A 19,397-nucleotide genomic window follows, 5' to 3' on the forward strand; every position below is an offset into this window, starting at 1 on the left:
AGTGGGGGAGTCCAATATCTGAGTTGTCTCCTAGGTAGTCCTGTGCTCAAACCATCAGAATCTCTCAAAACATGAACCTCCCACCCTGATATGCTGAATGCATCTAAACATCTGGGCAAGTTAAAACCCATGATGGTTGGATTCTGCCTTTAGAGGAGAGGGTGATGTGAAACCCTTCAGCTGCTCCACCTCTCCTGTGCATCTGCCATTTACTGTCTCTGTCCAACCCCTGTGGGCACATCATTTATTGGGACAGGGCCTCGGCCTCTAATTTCATGGTGTGGAGAATTCTGTGGCTGAGGATGAGACCAAAAGAGTGATAGAGACCCGTATGGATAATGTCAGTAGTGGCAAGCCCAGAGATTGAGAAAGACCAATGAGAGTCTTCTAGCAATATTGGGGGCATGAAGATCAAAAAGGGGCTCAGGGGGCAGCTAGGTGGCACAGTGGATAAAGCAATAGCTCTGGATTCAGGAGTACCTGAGTTTAAATCCGGCCTCAGACACTTGACACTTACTAGCTGTGTGACCCTTGGCAAGTCACTTAACCCCCATTGCCCTGCAAAAAAGGGGGGGGGGCTCAGTCCTCAAGGGTCAGGGTAATGATGGTAATTGATGACCTAGAAAAGACAGAGCTACTCAAGTCTGTTTCTAGTTTCTGTACTGGAGAGCATGATCTCCAGACTCAAAGCAAATGCTTCCAAAGTAAAATGGAAATCCCAAGAGAAATGAGCTTCCTGCCCAGAGGAAGTCTGAATACCCAAGCTGGGGGAACTACATCCCAGGGTTCTGAAAGGACTTGTGGATGGAATTGGGACCTATAGCTGAAGGATGGGGAAGATGGCTTTGGGACTGACCCTCTAAAAGGGGCCATAACCTCCATCAAAGGAGGGTAGTTTCCAGAGGGGCTTGTGGCCTAGGGCTTGCTCAGCAGACTGAACTCAGTCAACAGTAGGCTAGAAGCCTGAAGCCCTTTCCAAAACCTGATACTCTCTCTCCACTTTTCCCTCTCGTAGAGTGTCGGAATGCTCTGGGAATGGCCTCTGGCCAGATCACTGATTCTCAGATCACAGCTTCTGGACAATATGGTAAGTGAGCCTGACTCATTTCTCCTGTGCCTGTGCCAGTCAGCTCTCATGGTCTGCCAGTTAGCCTACTCTAGCCATGTTCCAGTATCCCAACATCCCCTGGTGGGTTGTATATGCATGTCATATGCTGTTCCATTGACTCATTAGCCTGAGTTCTCAATAGTTCAGGACTGGAGCCTTGCCCTTGCCCTTGCCCTGCTATCCCTCCTCAGGCACCAGAGAACACAGCTCCTAGTGCTTGCCTCCCAATGCTTGCCTCTGCTGCCCTGTACATCTTAGTACAGTTTTAAGTACTAAGACTGCATTAAGACTTTGGGGGCACCCTGTCTATGGGAAATAATGAAATGGCTCAAGGATTCCCAAGCCTTTCTTTGGCTTTCCCACCAAACCTTTGACCTGAGTCACTAACAAACTGCTGTTTGCTGTACTAACTACCGATGAGGAAAAGGGAGAGGCCCCTGCAAGGGGCAAGCTGGCTATGTGCCAGGGTGATGGGGAACCAGCCCCACAACTAGGGAAGCTTCATACAAAGCAATCCGGACGCCCCATTGAGGACCCAGCTCAGCAACCACCTGGTGACCTGAGGGTTGTTCTTTCTGGGCCTGTTAGGGAGCAAACTCAAACTTGGTTAGTGACAGGCCTCACTTTGATTTGACCATTCAGCCCTTATATCACTTGGCATCCACACCTTATATCACAGACTTAAGCCCCTCTAGCCCGACCCTTTCATGATTTAGTTTTCTTTATGAATCACAGTCATTTTCAGATGCAGATCCCCCTGCAGTGAATCTTCCCTTGTAATCCCCCACAAAGCCACCTCCCAAACCCTAACCCAAAACAGTTGAACAGAGCCAACTTCCCAGTATGTCCAAGAGGCTCCAACCAAAGGGAGAAGGTGAAGCATTTTCTCGTGTCTTCCCTGGAGCTGAGCTGACCAGGACTATCAGGAATATAGGGAGCAGGAGAGGGATGAGGTATGAACGAACAAATAATAATATGCTTCAAATCTCTTTCCTCTTTCTTTGATGCAGGCCAGTGGGCCCCAAAGCTGGCCAGACTCAATCATGCAGGGTCTATCAATGCCTGGAGCACCAAGGATGCCAATCCTTGGATCGAGGTAGGCCTTCTACTGACATGACCATCCTGAGAGAATCCCAGAACTGCACCCCATTCCAGGACACTAGCATCCATTAAGCCCCTCTGATATGCGAAGCACCATGCTGTGGTTCCACTCCCTCTACCCTTTAGAAGTTTATGTTCCAGTGGCTAGGAGAGATGCTTTGAGGCTAATAGGAGGTAGGATGTGATGAAGGCAAAGGACAAACTCAAATTGAGAGAGGGCTTGAGGAAGATGGGAAGAGAGCAAGAATGCTTTTAACTCGGGGGAGGGGTTTGGGCTACAATGTCAGGGAAGGATTCTGGGAGATGGAGGAAGAGGAAAGAAGGAGACTGAGGATGAAGAAGAGGAGGGAGGAGAGAGAGAAGAAGGGAGGAGAAAAAAGGAGGGGAAAAAGAGGAGGAAGGGGAGAAAAGGGATAACGAGGAGGTTCTTATGCTGAGCCTAAGGAGGTTCTCTTTATGGAAGGAGCACCTTCTAGGCTTGGGGCCTAGGAGCAAGACTTGGCAGGAAATGTTTCGTGTGTGTAGGGGAGTGGTAATGGAAGGCCTTCAGAGCTAGGCTGAGGAATTTGGATTTGATCCTAGAGGGAGTAGGGATCTCCTAAAAGTCCTTGAGCAGAGAGGTGACGCAGTCAGAGCTGTATATTAGGATATTGTTTGGAGGCTGATTTGGAGAGGTCACCAAGACAAATCAGTAAAATACTACATCAGCAGCCAGGTGCTACGGACAGTAGGTAGACCACCAGGCTCACCCTCTGGATGATGGGGCAGGGCTCAAAATTAGAGTCAGTTTACCATCTTCTTTGACCAAATGAGATCCTATTGAGAAAACACTTACCACATGGCCAGGCACATAGTAGGTCCTATAGAAATGCTTATTCCCCACCCTACTCCTTTCTTTGAGGGTCAATCCATGCAATGATTCTGGGTTTCTTTGGGGCTCACCATATGGCTGCTCTCGGGGTTGCTTGAACCTTGACCTGCTTTGAACTCCCCAAGGAGTCCCTAAGGCAACTTAGGTCCTGAACACAGATTGAAAGGGAGGGTTAGAAAGCATTATCCAAAGTGAAGGAGCCAATGGCAGCAGAACACTCCACAGTGGGCCTGGTGACCTGGAGCATGGGCAAAGTCCAGCCTGAGCTGGTAGACATCTGTTGGACTGCCTCTGAAGGGTGAATACAGATTTACTTGTTGCCCATCATGAAGAAACAGTGGGACCGTAGCCTGAAAGGCACCACCTGACTACCTCTGGGGGCAAAGTTGGCACATCCTTATACCTTTGTAGCCCAGGCTGGGGCCCCAAGCTCCTGTTGGTTGAGGATTGCCTCTGTGCAGTTCTCTAGGGGCCTGACCAGCCACTTACAAAGTGGCCAACATGGCCTCAAATGAGAGGAACTCATTCATTTCTAAAGTCAAGGCTCTCTCACCTATTTCATGGTTTGGTATCATAAGGCAAGAGTCATCCCCTGGAACATAGTGGGGGTGGGGTGGAGGGCGGAGAACTGCCCAGGGCTGCCCTGTCACCCTCTCTTTTTCATCCAGCTTAATGACCCAACGTTCATCAAGGCTTAGAGCCAGAGCATCAGAGACAGTATTCCATCACTGTTGACTCTGGGGTTTTGTTCAAACTCCTTTGCCTGGCATTCAAGGCTTTCTCAAGACCTTTTTTTGGTTGATGGACCAATCTGTGGAATACTTGGACCTTGGCCAAGTCCTTTCTCCTTGCTAAACCTCACTTCATCTCTAAGTTGAGGGTGTTGGATCAGATAACCACGTAGGACATTTCCACCTCTGATCATTTATGACTCTTCAACGTGCCCTGGCTGAATGATCTAAAGTAGGATTGGGAGAGGCCCTGCCAGGCCTCATTCCATAAGACAAGCAGATGAAAGCTCCCTTCGTGGTGAAGCCAGGTCAGATACCTGTGCCTTGGGTCACTGCTGATCCCCACTCCTATCTTAGTTCTGGGTTTCCCTCAGTGTTTGGCCCAAGGTTCTGCACACTGGGAACATGGAATAGAATGGGGAAAGGTAGTCAGAATGGCTGGAGGTGGAAAGTAAAGGAAGAGACTAACGCAGGACATATTTGGAGAGAATAAGTGGCAGGATTTGGTTCAGGGGAAGAGATTTGGTCCCAGATAGCCCTAGTGCTTGCTTGGGAGAATGATGAGGGCTGTTGAGAGTCCTTGGGAGATACTACTGGAGAGGAGGGCTTGAGACAATGATGAGATTCGTGTCCAAGGTGAGGAGGATGCAGTGGGAGGGGGAAGATGGCATGACCTTCAGATGGCGAACACTGATGGTGAGTCCCTAGAGAGGAGCCTCTGACTTTGGGAGAGGCACCCTGTGCTGCCCTCACAGTTGAGCATTGACATGCAGTACTGCTTCTTGCCCTTTACATTTCTGGTCTTCCTAGTTCTTAATGTTCTCTGGCTTTCTAAAATCCATTGTGTTGATTTCTATGTAAACATTGTACCCCTTCATTAAATTGTGAGTGCTTTGAGGTCAGGGAGAATTGTGTGTGTGTGTGTGTGTGTGTCTGTGTGTGTTTGTGTGTGTGTATGATGTCTGCCTGTGCCTGGCAGAGGGCCTGGGCCATGCTCCAATTACCCAAAGACACTGTGTGATCTCATCCCCTCTTGGGTGCTGCTTCTCCATGCCCTTCAGTGAGATAGCCACGGAGGGGCCACCTCTTCCTCATGTGCTGGTGGACTTCCTCATATTCCTCTGACATTAGAGGTACCTGTGGAACACTCTGGCTGCCCACCTGCACGTGGAAGGAGCTTAATAAATTTTTGTTAAATTGAGTTCCCTCAAAATGATTCCAGGTGTTCAAGGGACAAAGTGAAATGAAATTCTGGCTTAATTGGCAGGTTGACCTGTTGAAGCCGATGATTATCCATGGTATCAAGACCCAAGGAGCCCGACAGAAATTCTCCAGCCTCTACATCTCTCAGTTCACCATCAGGCACAGTCTTGATGGACAGACATGGAAGAATTACCGAGGAAACTCTACTGGTACCATGATGGTGAGTACCATGGGACAACCCATAAAGTCTAAAGGTACAAATCCCCAAAACAGACTCCCCACTCCTGTGCTGGAGGAATGGGGCACATGTGGAAGAAGCAGCCCTCATCTGTCCCACCTCTGTATCCTAGAGGCATCTCACATGCAACATATCCAAAGCCAAACTCATTCTCTTTCCCGTAAACCCATTCCATCTTACAAAGCTCCTTATTACTATTGAGCATACCATCATCCTACCAGTGACCCATGCTCAAAGCTCAGTGTTATCCTTAAGTCATTTCTATCATTCTATCCCTAATATCCAATTGATTATCAAACCTTTTAAATTAGAATTCCTCTGACACACCACAACCCCCTGGTGCAGGCCCTCATCACTTCACACCTTGACTATTGAAACAGCCTGCTTGGGGGTGCCTGCCTCGGTATCTTCCCACTCCAGTCCACCATCCATTTGGCCACCAAAGTAATCTCCCTAATGTGTATGTCTATGTCACCCCTCCCCTGCTTCCACCAACCTCAAGGCGCTTCTATAATCAAATATCCTGTGTCATCTGTCCATCTTTTCACTTTCTGTATTTTCCCTTCTATGGCTTTTTTTTTTTTTTGCAGGGCAATGAGGGTTAAATGACTTGGCCAAAGTCACACAGCTAGTAAGTGTCAAGTGTCTGGTCCTCCTGAATTCAGGGCCTGTGCTTTATCCACTGCATCACCTAGCTGCCCCCTCTCCTTTGGCTTTTTAGGACACTGCTTTCCTGGTTCTCTGATATGTCTGAGCACTCCTTCCCAGGCACCTTTGCTGGATCTTCCTCTGACTCCTGCCCACAGTGGTGACCCTCAAGCCTCTCTGTGTCCTGGGCCCTCTTTGGCTTTACTTCCATTCCAGGGGCGCTTAACCCTTGTTGTTTCATGGATCCCTTGAACAGTCAGTCTGGGGAAGCCTGTTTTAATGATTTCTTTTTTGGGGGGGAGCCTGTTTTAAACACACGTACTCAAATGCATACATAGGATTACAAAGTAAACAATTATATTAAAATCTTGTGTGGGGGAGCAGCTAGATGGCGCAGTGGTTAAAGCACCGGCCCTGGATTCAGGAGTACCTGAGTTCAAATCCAGCCTCAGACACTTGACACTTAATAGCTGTGTGACCCTGGGCAAGTCACTTAACCATCATTGCCCCACCAAAAAAAAAATCTTGTTATCAAAATATTTTTAAAACCCAGTTCATGGGCCTCTCTCCTGAGCTGCAGTCCCATCAGGTGTTCCCAACTACGCATAACGTGGGCATCTCAAATTCAACAAGCTCTGATCAGAACTTATCCTCTTCCACCCTCCCTCAACCCTCCCCTCTTCTGAACTTGCCTGTTACTGTGCAGTGTGCCACCATCCTCCCACTCACCCTGGCATGCCACCTCAGTGACATCCTCCATACTCTTCACTTGAACTCACCTCCCATATCCAATCCATTGCTGAAGTAGCTGCTAGGGGGTCTGCCTGCCTGAAGTCTCTCCCCACTCCAGCCAAATGGAAGATACATTTGGCCACTAAAGTGATTTTCCTAAGCCCAAAGGTATTATCATATAAGCCCCCTACTCAATAAACTTCTGTGGCTCCCTATTGCCTCCAGGATCAAATACAAATTCCTCTGGAGAGAGTATCCAAGCCAGAGAAGGCAGAGATGATTTGGGTTGGGAAAATCTGGGAATAATTCCTGGCACAGATGGGACTTAAGCTGAGCCCTAAAGGATGGCTAGGATTCAGACAGATGAGGGGGCTGAGAGTATCCTAACTTGAGGCTGCTTCCTACCTGTCCCCCACAACACACACTCTATAGTCCAGCTTTGGCAGTCATGTCTTGTGCGGCCATAAGTGATTTGCCCTCCTCCGTTAGACGCTGAGGTCTCTAGGGAAGAGGTCTTATTTTTGCTTTTCTTGCTGACTGTGTGACCATCCTAGTACAGACGAGCCACATACCACGGAGCTGGCGCTTTCTAGGCCCCATAGAACTTGGCTGTTTAGATTGTAGGCTCCATGAGGGCAGGAAAACCCTGATACTTCTCAGGGCTTCCCTCTTGAGTTCATAATTGTGCCACTCTAAAAGGTTCCAGAGACAATTTCTGGGCAATTTAATCATGTTATTAACAGTGCCAGCCTTTTAATAAAAGGATGGCCATTTAGCTGTCTCTCTTAGACCAAAGACAATGTGGCAACAGGCTCATGGGGTGAGGGAGAAACTTCCTGACAATTGGCATATGATGCCCAAGTGCAGTGGACTCCCCTTACCTAGCAGCCCTCCAGGACTGTGGGACCACCACTTGTGGGGGATGTTTGGAAGGAGATGCGTGGTCAGGTACTCCAAATAAGACGAGAGGGATTCAAGGAAGAAACCTGAAACTGTTAGCTCTGCTTTCAACTAAGGTCACTTAGTGGGGTACCTGATCCCATTTGTTACATATGCTCAAGGCTGGCAGCACTATTGGCTGTTACAGTAAAGCCCCTCTTGGCGGCTAGGGCCATGTTAGTGAGTCAGGAATGGGCTTAAAGAGCCTTCTGAATGTCTGTGAATGGCCATGTTTCTACAACTGGGCTGGGACCCCCAGGTACAACCCCCGACCCAGATCATCCCATCACTCTGTGGGCACTACATAACAAAAGGGGGAAAAGGAAAAGAGCCCGGGGAGGGATCTAGCACTTAAGGTGGGTGGCCTCAACAACTTGGACCTGTGCCATTAAATTATCTAGCAGCCATGCCAAAAAAAGGAAAAAAGAAAAAAGTATCTTCTGTAAAGGGCAGGAAGCAGGAGCAGAGGTCTGAGGAGGCCTGTGCACAAAGTCAGCTCAGTGTGCGACCAAGGACTAGTACTACTTCCTGGGTGGGCCTTGTGCCCTCTGGCCCTGCACTTGTGCGTTCTACTCCCTTAGGGGGAAGCAGCCTGCAGCTCCTGTGTGTACGCAGGCGCGAACACGCGCTTGCGCTTAGATGGGAGGGTTTCCAGATTGGCCCTTAGAGATGCTGAGGTTGTCTGCCTGATACTCTCCTCCAACCTTGGAAGGATGCACCTTGGCCTTTTCTCTTCTGATAGGATACCGACGCTAAAACCTACCTGCCAAACGGTGTAGTGGGGGAGGGGCGGGGGAGAGCAAGATAGGAAGGTGATGGAAAAAATGAGAGATGGGGGGGAGGGGGGAGAGAGAGAGAGATCGCGACTGAGCAAGCAAACAAACAAACAAACCTGGGACCTCAACTTCATGCCAATTCTGTTGTGAGGTTTACAAGAGATCGCCATGGGAAGAGAACTGTGGGGACGGGAGGACTCTGGAGATCGGGAACGAGAGCCGAATGGAGGAGAGCAGGGGGATGAGCCTAGTAGCGCCTCGGAGACAATAATAGGGAGGGCAGAGGAGGGCGGGTACAGGCACGAGCACCCCAGGGACGAGAGTAAAGAGGGCCCACGAGAGTGAGTATGGGCACCAGCTCAGCGGGCACGAGCGCCACAGAGCCAAAAGTGGGAAGGGCCAAGGAGGGAGGTACGGATCCAAGCTCAGCGAGCACTAGAATCCCCGAAGGAGGGCGGTACGGGTACGAACGCCACAGAGACAAGAGTACGGAGGGAAGGCTTGGGCAAGAGCGCCACGGGGCTGAGTGCCTTGGGGGACGGGGTATGGAGACAACAGTTTCAGGCACAAGGTCCCCAGGGACTAGAGAGAGTGAGGGTCGAGGAGGGCGGGCGCGGGTACGAGGTCAGCGAGCACCAGCATCCCCCAAGCAGGGCCGTACGGGCACGAGCTCAGCGGGCACGAGTATCCCCCTAGCAGGGCCGTACGGGCACGAGCTCAGTGGGCACGAGTATCTCCCAAGCAGGGCCGTACGGGCACGAGCTCAGCGGGCACCAGCATCCCCCAAGCAGGGCCGTACGGGCACGAGCTCAGCGAGCACCAGCATCCCCCAAGCAGGACCGTACGGGCACGAGCTCAGCGGGCACCAGCATCCCCCAAGCAGGGCCGTACGGGCACGAGCTCAGCGAGCACCAGCATCCCCCAAGCAGGGCCGTACGGGCACGAGCTCAGCGAGCACCAGCATCCCCCAAGCAGGGCCGTACGGGCACGAGCTCAGCGAGCACCAGCATCCCCCAAGCAGGGCCGTACGGGCACGAGCTCAGCGAGCACCAGCATCCCCCAAGCAGGGCCGTACGGGCACGAGCTCAGCGGGCACGAGTATCCCCCTAGCAGGGCCGTACGGGCACGAGCTCAGTGGGCACGAGTATCTCCCAAGCAGGGCCGTACGGGCACGAGCTCAGCGGGCACCAGCATCCCCCAAGCAGGGCCGTACGGGCACGAGCTCAGCGAGCACCAGCATCCCCCAAGCAGGGCCGTACGGGCACGAGCTCAGCGGGCACCAGCATCCCCCAAGCAGGGCCGTACGGGCACGAGCTCAGCGAGCACCAGCATCCCCCAAGCAGGGCCGTACGGGCACGAGCTCAGCGAGCACCAGCATCCCCCAAGCAGGGCCGTACGGGCACGAGCTCAGCGAGCACCAGCATCCCCCAAGCAGGGCCGTACGGGCACGAGCTCAGCGAGCACCAGCATCCCCCCAAGCAGGGCCGTACGGGCACGAGCTCAGTGGGCACGAGTATCTCCCAAGCAGGGCCGTACGGGCACGAGCTCAGCGAGCACCAGCATCCCCCAAGCAGGGCCGTACGGGCACGAGCTCAGTGGGCACGAGTATCTCCCAAGCAGGGCCGTACGGGCACGAGCTCAGCGAGCACCAGCATCCCCCAAGCAGGGCGGTACGGGCACGAGCTCAGCGAGCACCAGCATCCCCCCAAGCAGGGCCGTACGGGCACGAGCTCAGCGAGCACCAGCATCCCCCAAGCAGGGCCGTACGGGCACGAGCTCAGTGGGCACGAGTATCTCCCAAGCAGGGGGGTACGAGCGCACCAGCATCCCCCACAGAGACAAGAGTACGGAGGGAAGGCTTGGGCAAGAGCGCCACGGGGCTGAGTGCCTTGGGGGATGGGGAATGGAGACGACCCTTTCAGGCACAAGGTCCCCAGGGACTAGAGAGGGGGAGGGCCGAGAAGGAAAGGCTTAGGCAGGAGCAGGAGTGGGGGGGGGAGTGCCTCAAGGAGGGGAGGAAGCAGGGGAAAGGATGATCGCCTTGGGGACCAGAGCAGTGGGTACAAGACAAGGGGAGGGGGGCAGGGAATGAGAGTAGGGCAGGCTCTGACTGCTTTCCAAGGGGGTTGGGGGGCGTGGTTCTCCCATGTTCCTGTTAGTAAGAGAAGCTTGTCTAGCCAGCTGTGGGGGTTGCTGTGGGAATGAGTGACTCGGCCCTCCCTCTGGTCCCTGAGCTCCCCAGCCCGGTCTTTGCCCTGGAGGTCCCTCACGAGTCCGCCTCCTTGCAGGTGTTCTTTGGGAATGTAGATGCATCTGGTATCAAAGAAAATGTGTTTGACCCTCCCATGGTGGCCCAGTACATCCGCCTCCAGCCCTCCCACTTCAGCGTGCGCAGCACCCTCCGAATGGAACTGCTTGGCTGTGAGCTCAACAGTGAGTACTCCTGGGCCACAGAGACCCTCCACAGCCTGCCCCGGGGGTGTCCCCCAGGGCCCAGCCACCCATACACTAGAAGGAGATCCGTCATCGCCTGGGCCATTGGGGGAGTTCTCCAATTAGGGGCTGAGCTCCCCATCCCTGAGCTTGGGAAAAGGGTGAAATGAAGTAGGACTGAAACCAGGGTGCACCCAAGACTTCCAGTGACACCCCCCACCACCACTCCTTCTGTCCAGGCTGCAGCCTTCCATTAGGCATGGAAAATCGAAGCATCTCCGATGCACAGGTCACAGCTTCATCCCACAAGGCCAGTGTGTTTGCCACCTGGGCCCCTTCCCAAGCCCGACTTAACCTGGAGGGCCGAACCAATGCCTGGAGGCCCCAGGTAAGTCACCCATGAAGACACCCTCCCTAGGTAGGGGGGGGGGAAGGCCAGGGAAGGTTAAGCCTTTGCCAGAAAGTGTGCAGGAAACCTGGCTGTTTCCGTGTGTTTGGAGGCCCCTCTTAACTAGGTGACCAGTGACTAACTGATGAAATGAATGCCTTGTCCCAGGGCACCCTTGTGTGTGTGTGTGTGGGGGGGGACTTGTAGCTTCCTCCTTAGGGTGACTTCTGTCCCTGTGCCTCACTCTGAGGTCTTCAGCTGGCTTTCCTTGTTATGCCACACATCTGTCCCTCAGCTATCCTGCAGAGATACCCTGGGTCCTGTTCCTGCAGGGCTTTTCTCATAGGGCCTGCCTGCCCTCCCAACCTTCTTTACTGCATGACTCAAGCCACTATCCATGTTCCCTCCCCCAGCCTTCAGACTATTCACCTGCTTTCCCTCAGGTGAAAATCTTCCTGGGCCCATCCCTGTCAGCCTGTTACTGTGGTCATTCAACAAGCACCTACTCTGCTCCGGGGATACAAAGAAAGGCAAAAGACAGCCCTTGATCTCGAGGAGCTCCTGGTGCAAACACCCAGTTATAAACTGTATAAACTGGAGATAATCACTTAAGACAGACTGGGGAAGGCATCCTGTAGAAGATGGGCTTTTAGCTGGGCCTTTGAGGAAGTCAGGAGACAGAGATGAGAAGAGAGAGCAGTCCAGGCATGAGGCATGGCTGGACAAAGAACCCTGAGTTGGGAGATGGAAGGCCTTGCTTCCCTGGATCCCAGAATGGGGGTGGGGGGATGGAAGGTCAGCATCGTTGGTGCAGAAAAGGGCCCAGGCTCACAGATTCCCCCGAGGGTCTGAGCCAGTGAAGGCTGCAGTCCTGAAGATGGTGCCCAGTGTTGGGACCCCTGGTCAAAAGCCTTCCCTACTGTGCTCCCTGGTCTCGTGGCTTTCTGGAAATTCAAGGTGTAGTTTGAGGTCCAGGAATGAAGGTGCCTGCCTGGGTCCTTTGGGGTGTTATGTTGGGTTTCAGGGGAGAGGGGAGTGGTGGCCAAACATATAATGCCATTGTTCCTCCCCAGGAGAATGGGCAGAAGGAGTGGCTGCAGGTGGATTTTCAGAAGGTGATGAAAGTCACTGGAGTAATCACCCAGGGTGTGAAGTCCATCCTCACCAACATGTATGTGAAAGAATTCTTGCTCTCCAGCAGCCAAGATGGCAAAAACTGGACCTTTGTTCGTCAGAATAACAAAATAAAGGTATGTTGAGCTTTTGAGAAATGGGAGGAGGCAGGCAGGCCTCTGAGTCTGCTTTAGACAGGCAGGGTGATCCAGTGATATACTGCCCAATGGATGGCACACAACTTCCCATCCCCAGGCTCGGTGGAGTGCCAACAGAGCACTGGGGAGGGGACTCAAGGGAAAGGAATAAGGATTTATTAAGAACCTAATACCACAGTGCTAAGTGCTTTATAAAAGGTACCTCATTTGAAAGCATGGGTGTGTGTGTGGGGGGGGAGCAGGATTCAAAAGCTGCCCTCGAGAAGAACTTAGGTGGCATGGCCAAAGGGGCCTAAATTGATGGGCTGTGAATCCCAGGAAAGGGAAGGGAAAGAGGTTGAATCAAGGGTGGCTTTTTGCCTTCTCCAGTGAAGTTGGACCTACTCAGACTAGTATATATACTAGCGTGATGCCACTTCAAGTCCTTCAGAAGGGCTCCCTCATTGGCCTGCCCTGAGTGGGCATTTCATTCCTTTTCATAGCCTTCATTCTTAACAAATATTCATCAAGCATTTCCTCTAAGACTAAGACTGCCTCCTGGGAATTTTCTTATTTGATCTTCCCAGAAACCTTGCTGGGCAGGGAGCAGCTTTGAAAGGAGAAGGTCCCAATCGTGGAAGCCAGCCCAGGGAGGGGAGTTGTTAGGAGTTGTCACTGCTAACAGATTTCATCGACAGTGGAATTTTGCTTGAGTTTGGTGTACTCAGTGGTTCATTCTCCCTCTCTCTCTCTCTCTCTCTCTCTCTCTCTCTCTCTCTCTCTCTCTCTCTCTCTCTCCCTCCCTCCCTCCCTCCCTCCCCCTCCCTCTCCCTCCTTCTCCTTCCGTCCCTCTTCCCTCCCCCTCCCTCCCTCTCTATCTCTCTCTCTCTCTCCCCCTCCCTCTCCTTCCCTCCCTCCATCCCCCTCCCTCTCCCTCCTTCTCCCTCCCCCTCCCTCTCTCCCTCTCTCTTTCTCTGTGTGTCTCTGTCTCTCTCCCCTTCCCTCCCTCTCTTTCTGTCCCTCCCTCCATCTCTCCCTCTCCCTCCCTCCCATTCTGGCTGTAGGGTCCATCTTTGAGGGCAGTGAATTCTTGGTTCAGTCAATCAGTTTGGAGTCAGAAAACATTGGATTTGAACTCAAAGGTCCTGGATTCTCTTGGGCCTCGGTTTCTGTATTGGTAACATGAGAGGGTTGGACAGGGTTACTTTGAATGTTCCATTTAGCTCCAAAGTCCTGCAGTTTGGATTTTGACCCTACCACATCCCACCGTCACAACTGGAGGTCAGCTTGAAAATACTTAGACAAGCAAGGGTTCAGGATTTAGAACTCAAAGCTGTGCAGTCCTATGAGGACTGATACCAAAGGATCATGCAGAGCACCAAGGTATTCAGTCACTTTAAAATATTGGTTTGATGATGACACCTCCCTGATCATTGAACTTCAGTGGCTCACTATTACCTTTAGGATCAAATATGAGATCCTCTACAACTTGGCCCTCTTCAGCCTTTCCAGTCTTCTTACATTTCACTTCCTTGCTCTTTCTTGAACACAACCCTTCTATACCTTGGCTATTTCCTTCTTTCTCACCCAAGCTTCCTGGCTTCCCTGGACTCCTTCAAGAGTCAGCTCAAATCCCACTTTCTGCAGGAGGCCTTGCCTGTCCCCCCTCCCTTAATGCTTTCCCTCTGAGCTTACCTCTCATTTACAATGTATGGATATTATAGGTTCGTAGCTATTTGCTTGTTGTCTCTCCCATTAGATTGTGGGCGGAAACCCTGGCTTTTGCTTCTTTTTGTATCCCTGGTGCTTAGCGTAGTGCTAAGTCACTTAGCTTCTCTGAGGCTTCACTTTCTTCTTCTGACAAATAAGGGTCCTGAACTCGATGCCACTTGTGGGGCAGAAAAACTGAAGCAGCAAGGTACCCTGAGGAAGAAGGTACCATTATCACTGACCTCTTTTCAGACCCCAGGGGAGACAGCTTGGGACTTTTGAGTTGAAGAGTCTTAGCGACAGCAGTTCCCCCTGCTTCTAAGCCCAGGCCCCCAAGCTGTCTGTCCAGGGGAGCAGCCTGTGTGGAGAAAGGGCCTGCCATCTCCCCCAAATCCCAGAGATCACTGGGTCTGCTATCTCCCAGACCAGCCTTTACAGCCATCATCCGGGTCAGCAACTGCATTGCCCTAATAGAGATTCTGTCTAGCAGCTCATTCAGAAGGCACTGTACTCATCTCTATCGAGCAGCCAGGAAAGCAAGTCCTCATCACCAGGGTCCCTGGTGCCATTAAACGGTTCACCCAGAAAAACAGTGGAAATGACATGAGGAATGTGGGTCAGTGCACCCTCAGGACTGTAGGGCCTTTCCATCTCACTTGTGGTTGACACCTCTTTTCCCCTTTAGAAGTAAGCTCCTTGAGGGGAGGGACTATCTTACTTTTCTGTATGTATCCCCAGTGCACATAGTAAGCACTGAATACTTTTTCATTCATTCATTCATTTTCCACATGAGGAAACTGAAGCTTAGAAGATCTACTGACTTTTCCAAGGTCACGCATGGGGGAAATGGAGATGCCTGTGCAGGGAACCTTGGCAAGGACCAAAGCGCTTGGGCCCCAAGGGAGGCACTGCCACCAAGAGCTTTGCTTCCTTCAGCCTTAACCAGAGATGGGCTAGAGGAAGGGGAGTCTCACCTTGTGTAGGTCAGGAGAAAGTCTGCCCCTCCTGCCTAGTCCCTTTCTCTGAGCTCCACCCACTGCCTCCCAGATATTTCTGATGGAGAACAAAGCACTTTGGTCCTGTTTCACTGACTGGGTCCCTTCCTGCACAAAGCCTCTCTCTGCTCTTCAGATGCTCAAGGCCCTGAGCCTGTCGAGTTGGCTCCTTTTACACAGAAGGGAAATGAGGCCCAGAGATAGCCACACTGTGACTCACCCTCTTTCTTAGGATCAGTACTTAGGACCTGTGTGTCCTTCCTCCCTTTGCCTCCACTTAGCCAAAGTCAGGTGCTTAGCCCATGCTTCCTTTGCTTCTCCCCAACTCACAAAAACACCTCTTTTTTCTCTCAGATCTTCAAGGGGAATGAGGATCATACTAGCCCTGTGGTGAACCCCGTGGAGCCCCCACTGTTTGCCCGACGTCTGAGGATTCACCCCTGGAGCTGGGCCAACCACATTGCTTTGAGGGTGGAGGTTCTGGGTTGTGACACTCAGCAGCCGCCCTAATGGGTTAGGTTTGGCCGAGCTTTGCTCCAAATAGCCATTTCCCCTTCTAGGCCGACATCCCTTTCTCTTCCCAACCCCTCAGCTACCTCTGCCATTAGTGATTTAAATACTACGGGTCAGGGAGGCTTTCTGTGATCCTTGACTATCTCTGGGCCTTCCCCTACTGAGGTTAAGAGAAAGGAAGGTGCCCCCTCTTTCCCAGCCCTACTCCCCCTCCCTCCAGCTCATCCCCCTCGTTGAGTGGCATGGATCGCACCCTGCCTCACCTAGAAGATGGCAGTGTAGCCGAAGGAACACTCCAGATTGAGTACAAGAAGCTGGCTCTGGAAGGGAGGGGCTCACCTGTCCTTGCAGAGGAGGAGGTGTGGGAGGTGGATTATCTGTGACTATTTCTAGTATCCCATTAAAATACACTGTCTGCAAAAATGGTTCTGTTGATTCATGTTCCTAAGCCCAGGATGGTCTGAATAAATCCAAGCTGGTTTCAGTCATTGCTAACAATAAATTGCCTATATAGATCCACTCAAATACATTCTTAATCCTTTGCTAGAAGTCTTCCTTGGCTGAGCTTTTCCATAAAACAACTCAGGCATAATCTGTATCTCTGAGGGTAAAAAGCAAGAGGGCTAGAAAAAGAAGAGAAAGACAAACAGATGGGAGGGGAAGAGAGTGGGAAAGGAGACAGGGATAAAGAGAGGGAAAGAAAAGAGAGGTTGAGATTGGGGGGGTCTCTTTTGAGAGCTGTTGGGGATGGTGGTTTTCATGGTGATGAAGAAGACAATGCTGTTCTCCAAACATTTTATGTGCCTTTTTTTAACCAGAAACTGAGCAATGGGAGTGTCCCACTCCTCTCCATCCCACCTCCCTCCTCCAGCCTCCAGGTAGGAAATCTCCACCCTCTTCTTCAAGGGACCTGGAGTTGGAAAGAAGGGGAACCCTCTCCTCTCTTTAGCTCAAGGAAAGGGGGCAGGAGCACTGGCCCCCTGGAGAGAGCTGGTCCCTGAGCTAGGCTTCAACCTCTGTCTTCTGCAAAGGCAATAGCAGTGACCAGTGGCTTCAGTACCTGTTGAACTGAACCTCCCCCCCCTTCTCCCTTTTGCATTTTCACTCACTCTCTTTCCACTAGTTTTTCCTCCTCTGCTTCCAAACAGGCCCAAGTCTCCTAAAAGGCAACAAGAAGAAGGTTCTCCTTAACCCTTCTGCCCCCTCTACTACTACTAGAGTCGTGCTGGGGCATGGCACCTTTGTGAACCACTCCCGAGTATGGCTCATGGAGCCACGGCAGGCTGAGAAAGGCACCTGTGCCTGGGGGTGCTGTTCCTAGGGAGAGAGGCCCTGGGCAGTGTGCCAAGAAAAGAGGAAGTTCAGAAGTGGCTGCCAGCAGCAGCAGCAGTGCAGCCTCATAGGTGATGTGCTCAGACCCCAGGAGCAGAACAGGAAAGAGGGGGAACAAAGACTGAGGGAGAGGAAGGCAGGGGGAGAAGGGAGAAAGGTTCTAGCCTCTAGCCCAGCAGAAATCCCAGAACTAAAGGAAACCTGTAGGCTCGAACCCAGTTCTGTTAGTTCAGAGTAATTCCACCACTTGGATGGAGCAGAGGTTGCCAGTTGGCCGATAAGGGCCGAGGCTAGCAACATCTACCAGTGTTCAGACTCAAAGCAGAACGTTTTCCACTTGAGACCTCTTTTTGTCGGAGAAATGTTTATGCTACCCCAGGCATATCGGTATATGTCATAGGTGTACAGAACCTTTGACTGGTACCAAGTTTTTTGTTATTTTGTTGTTATTGGAAGGGCTGCCTCGATCTATAAGTATTTACACTTACTGCCTGGAGGACCCACGGTAAGGCTGTTTCCCTCTTTGACCCTCGCTTTCTTCTTCTCTTCTAGGGGTTTGGACTAGATTATGCCCTTCTGGACCCCACGGACCCCCTCTGAGAGCTGAGACCTGTATCATGAATTTGAAGCAGCCCAGCCTGTGAGAAAGCAAAAACAGTGAACATAGTGAGGATCTAGGAGGGGCCCCCGTTTTCTGAGAAGAGCCCCGAGGTCGCTGTTTTGTCTAATCTACATTTAGAGACTCACTCAGGATTTCTTGGACTTGGCCATTCTTGGTCATTGTCAAAAGCATAATCGTCAGTCTTGAGAGCCAGGATCTGCCTCAGGAGTGGCTTCTGGGCCATCCTTAGAGGAAAAGAACATTCCTGACTGACAGGGGTGAGGGTTACGGAGGCCTTCCTGGAGGAGGAGACATTTGACCTGTGCCTTGAAGGCCATGGAGAATTTGGTGAGGCAGAGATGAAGGCAGAGGGAACCGGTTTGGTGCACCCAATATGTCCTGGGCAAGCCTGTGTCAGAACACCACAGGATAAGGAGGGGAGTTCTGGGGAGAAAGAGAGAAAGAGGTGAAAGGGAGAGGGAATTGGGTATAATTCACTATATGAATAAATCTCCCTATTTGGAAAGTACAGTGTCAAGGGAGGCAAGCCTCAGCTGGCTGGGCTCTGTTGTCACAGCAACAAGGGAATGTTTGCTAATAAACGCAGTGACCTCACAGAGACCCTAACTGCTCTTAAAGCCCGTTTGTGAGGCTCAAGGGCAGACTGGAGCCAGAGCCGGAGAGGACCTGAGGAGAGAGGAAGACCACGGCCTGACCTTGCCTTGGGGAAACTCTCACCGCTCTCAATCACTGCTCTGGTGAGTGCTATTGGCACAGGAGAGGGGGAGGGGAGGCCTGCTGGGAAATGTGCCCACTCAGCCCCCACTCTTTGCGGCTTTGAAAGGTTGCTTCTTAAAATGGGGGTCATGGACCTATATTGGGGGGAGGTCACAAAAAATTTGGCAACAGTAAAAGATTATGCATACTTATTATATATGACTATGCCTTGGGTCACTTTAAAATTTCTTGGTTGAAAAGGGGTCTGGAGTGGAAAAAGTTGAAGAAGTCCCCCCCACCCCATTTAGTTTAGCCCCAAGGTTGGGGGAGGAGGAGGCTGCCCAAGGTTAAAGGCACTGCTGAGTGTCACAAATAGTATGAAAATCCAGAAAACCCTTTAGACTGACCTAACAAAAACGCAAACACACCCAGAGAAATTGAGGATATGGGAATTTCCTCCAAAAGACTGGTTGGCATAGCTGTGGGACACAGGTCTACAAATGGGATTCAGCCTCTAAAGCCTCTCCCCCTTCCTCAAACCTCAGTTTCTCCATCTGCAAACCAAGGGGCCTAGGTCGGTCTCTCAGGCCTCTTGCAGGTCAGAGGTTTCATGCTTCCAGGGTGATACAAACAGAGGCTTAAGGAAGGATATTCTGCAATCTTTTTCTCTTTTCAGACCAACAGACAGAGCAGCCCATGCCAAACTAGCCTGTGTCAAGAGAAGAAACATGAGGTGGTCTCTGTTCCACAGCACCATGGTACTATTGTACCTGACCCTCTCGATTTCCTGCTACCCCTACCTGGAATCTGCCATTTATACCCCTCCATCAAGCTTTGCCACAGGCATTAAAGAGAAAGCGGCCCCGAAGACACTCCTGAGACAGATACTGGCTCTCAAGACCAGCGACTATGCCTTGAAAACTGACCGGAACCGTGGCCAAGTCCAAGAAATCCTGAGTGAGTCTCTAAGTGTAGTGTGATTAGGCAAGACAGCGACTTTGGGGCAACACAGCTCTTCTCAGAAGATGGTGGCCCTACTAACTCCTCACTACATTCACTGGTTTTGCTTTATCACATTTCCAATAAATGATGATCTCGTGGCTGGGCTGGT

The 19,397-nt window shown here is 51.6% G+C and overlaps 2 protein-coding genes across 2 annotated transcripts in view; both read left to right on the top strand.

The window, feature by feature from the left end:
* Positions 1 to 16,059, top strand: part of F8 (coagulation factor VIII) — an 88,260-nt gene extending 72,201 nt beyond the window's left edge. The window contains exons 20-26 of the mRNA XM_043974747.1: positions 1,016 to 1,087; positions 2,119 to 2,204; positions 5,079 to 5,234; positions 10,636 to 10,780; positions 11,020 to 11,168; positions 12,242 to 12,418; positions 15,478 to 16,059. Of these exons, the coding sequence (XP_043830682.1) occupies positions 1,016 to 1,087; positions 2,119 to 2,204; positions 5,079 to 5,234; positions 10,636 to 10,780; positions 11,020 to 11,168; positions 12,242 to 12,418; positions 15,478 to 15,633 (941 nt within the window). The 3' untranslated portion in view covers positions 15,634 to 16,059. The remainder of the gene's footprint in view (positions 1 to 1,015; positions 1,088 to 2,118; positions 2,205 to 5,078; positions 5,235 to 10,635; positions 10,781 to 11,019; positions 11,169 to 12,241; positions 12,419 to 15,477) is intronic.
* A 2,129-nt stretch (positions 16,060 to 18,188) lies between these two features.
* MPP1 (MAGUK p55 scaffold protein 1) overlaps positions 18,189 to 19,397 on the top strand; it is a 70,490-nt gene continuing 69,281 nt past the window's right edge. Inside the window, exons 1-2 of the mRNA XM_043974529.1 lie at positions 18,189 to 18,327; positions 18,963 to 19,243. The gene's annotated coding sequence lies outside the window, so the exon portion shown is untranslated. The remainder of the gene's footprint in view (positions 18,328 to 18,962; positions 19,244 to 19,397) is intronic.

Source organism: Dromiciops gliroides, chromosome X (assembly GCF_019393635.1).
Source record: "Dromiciops gliroides isolate mDroGli1 chromosome X, mDroGli1.pri, whole genome shotgun sequence".
NCBI classification, from domain to species: Eukaryota; Metazoa; Chordata; class Mammalia; order Microbiotheria; family Microbiotheriidae; genus Dromiciops; species Dromiciops gliroides.